A 2,007-nucleotide genomic window follows, 5' to 3' on the forward strand; every position below is an offset into this window, starting at 1 on the left:
ATTTATATAGCGCCAACAAATTACGCAGCGCTGTACATTATATTCCTCTGCACACCGATATGTTTCCCAATGACAGGGTCCCCAGAATATATTGGGGGGTGCACAGTCTCCTCCATCTTCTGTTTTCTGATTCAGCATTACTTACTAAGAGGAAGGAAGAATTCATTGATCTGAACTTTTCTTTGTCGCTTTACTGCAGCTCGTGACAAATCGGAGAAAGTGTTTGGGGTGGCATTTGTCAGGCTGATGAACCAAGATGGCACAACACTGAGGGACGGCATTCATGATCTCATCATTTATAAGGTAAATGTGTACAACACACAATAATGTTACCGATAGAAATCCGGTTATTACGGCGATGAATCCTGTAGAGGGGCTCCGGACCCCACAAAGAGCCCAACCTTCAATGCTGGAACTTACCATACCATGGTATCCATTATTAAATGAGCTTTCCTGTAACCCGTGTCTTTCCTCCATACATGACGTCCTGTAGACACATTGATCCTTCCCAAATTCCATCTTGTTAGTCTGACTGAGGTTCAGGTACTTCCAAATCTCTGATTGGCCTTCCAGGAAAAAGAACCAAAAAATTCTCTCTGGAAAGTTTGGGGGGCTTGGACACATCCTATTGGTGGAGGAGTTTGGGTTGCCAATGGTAATGTCTCTTCAGGATTCTGGTGGATCCTAAGCTGGACTGATTCTGTGTCAGTGGATCACCTTCACAGTCACCTATCAGACACAGGAACGATAGGTTTGTGCACCGTGTTCTATAGGAATCAGTTTCATGGATTCAGCATTCATTGAAGCCTGAAGGGCCGCCATTGTTTCTGTGTTACAGAGGCGGATGTTAAACATTCAGGACATTCCAATGACAAAACACTGAATGAATGATTATTGTACATACAGCACCATTCTGCTCTATGGAGAGGGGTGAATGACGGAGCAGCACCCTGCTGTGCTCTCTCCCCTTCACTTACATTACGAACAGACATGGATCCACCAGGACGGATCCATGAACAATGAGCGCTGTACACACGCCAGATTCTCTTCTTATATCGGCCCGGAGGCGACTATTGGACGAGAATCATCTGACGTGTGTAAAGCCTAAGGGTGCTTCAGATGTTCCTCAGGTGCTGCCCACCTCTGAGGTATCCCAGGTATTAAGGTTTCCCCCTGATACTTGGCCCTGCTTATTTTGGGTCCTATTTTTGGGAGCCCCCAATTGTTTCTATGTTTGAGTGGTCTAAGGACCTTGAGGGTCTTCAGTTTGTCACTACAATTCTGACCAGAAAGTATCCTGGGTCCAGCTTCATCTCAGGATTTGTTGATCGCCCAGTGAGATGAGCGCCAGGCATTGGATCCTTTTATTGGAAATAACGTTTTGTTTCTTGGATCCTTAATGTGGCCGTCACCTTGTTGTGTATTGAGAGTTACCTGCTGGCTATATTTCTCTGATATTAAAGTGTATTGGCCATGTTCCTCTTCTAGGTCATGTGATGGTTCCGATGGTCCAGCATTGCTACTATTGCTTGTTATAACCTGAGATGTCTCCAATCCTTTAGCAGTTGGAAGTAACCTGCAGCTAAAAGATTTCCTGTGTCCCTCAGTGGCCCTAAAGAGGTCATTTTACTGTACTTCCTAAAATGCTTTTAGCTTGGATAGAAAACCCAGAATGCAGCAAGGACTGGCGGGCCGCAATGTACTGTGAGTGGGCCTAAACTTTGATTTTATATCCTAGGGTGACAGCAAGAAGTCTGATGATGCCAAACTTTATCTATTACTCCCTGCTACAAAGGAGGAAGAAGAGGAAGTCCGATCTCCAAGAGGACACGCACCCAGCCTGACCCCCACCAAGGACAGCTTCCAAATAAATACCTTGATCTGTTCTACCAAACTCACACAGAACGGTGAGCAACATCACTCCCGATGGAAAAGGTTCTGTCTGAGTATAGTAATAATAATACTTCCATAGTAATAATAATACTTCTAATGTAATAATAATACTTC

At 44.5% G+C, this 2,007-nt stretch overlaps 1 protein-coding gene across 1 annotated transcript in view; it reads left to right on the top strand.

Moving 5' to 3' along the window:
* DOCK5 (dedicator of cytokinesis 5) overlaps positions 1 to 2,007 on the top strand; it is a gene marked incomplete at its 3' end in the record, with an annotated part of 34,953 nt that overhangs the window by 20,695 nt on the left and 12,251 nt on the right. The window contains 2 exon segments of the mRNA XM_072402952.1: positions 200 to 303; positions 1,739 to 1,907. Coding sequence (XP_072259053.1) covers positions 200 to 303; positions 1,739 to 1,907 — 273 coding nt within the window.

This window comes from Pyxicephalus adspersus, chromosome 2 (genome assembly GCF_032062135.1).
Source record: "Pyxicephalus adspersus chromosome 2, UCB_Pads_2.0, whole genome shotgun sequence".
NCBI classification, from domain to species: domain Eukaryota; kingdom Metazoa; phylum Chordata; class Amphibia; order Anura; family Pyxicephalidae; genus Pyxicephalus; species Pyxicephalus adspersus.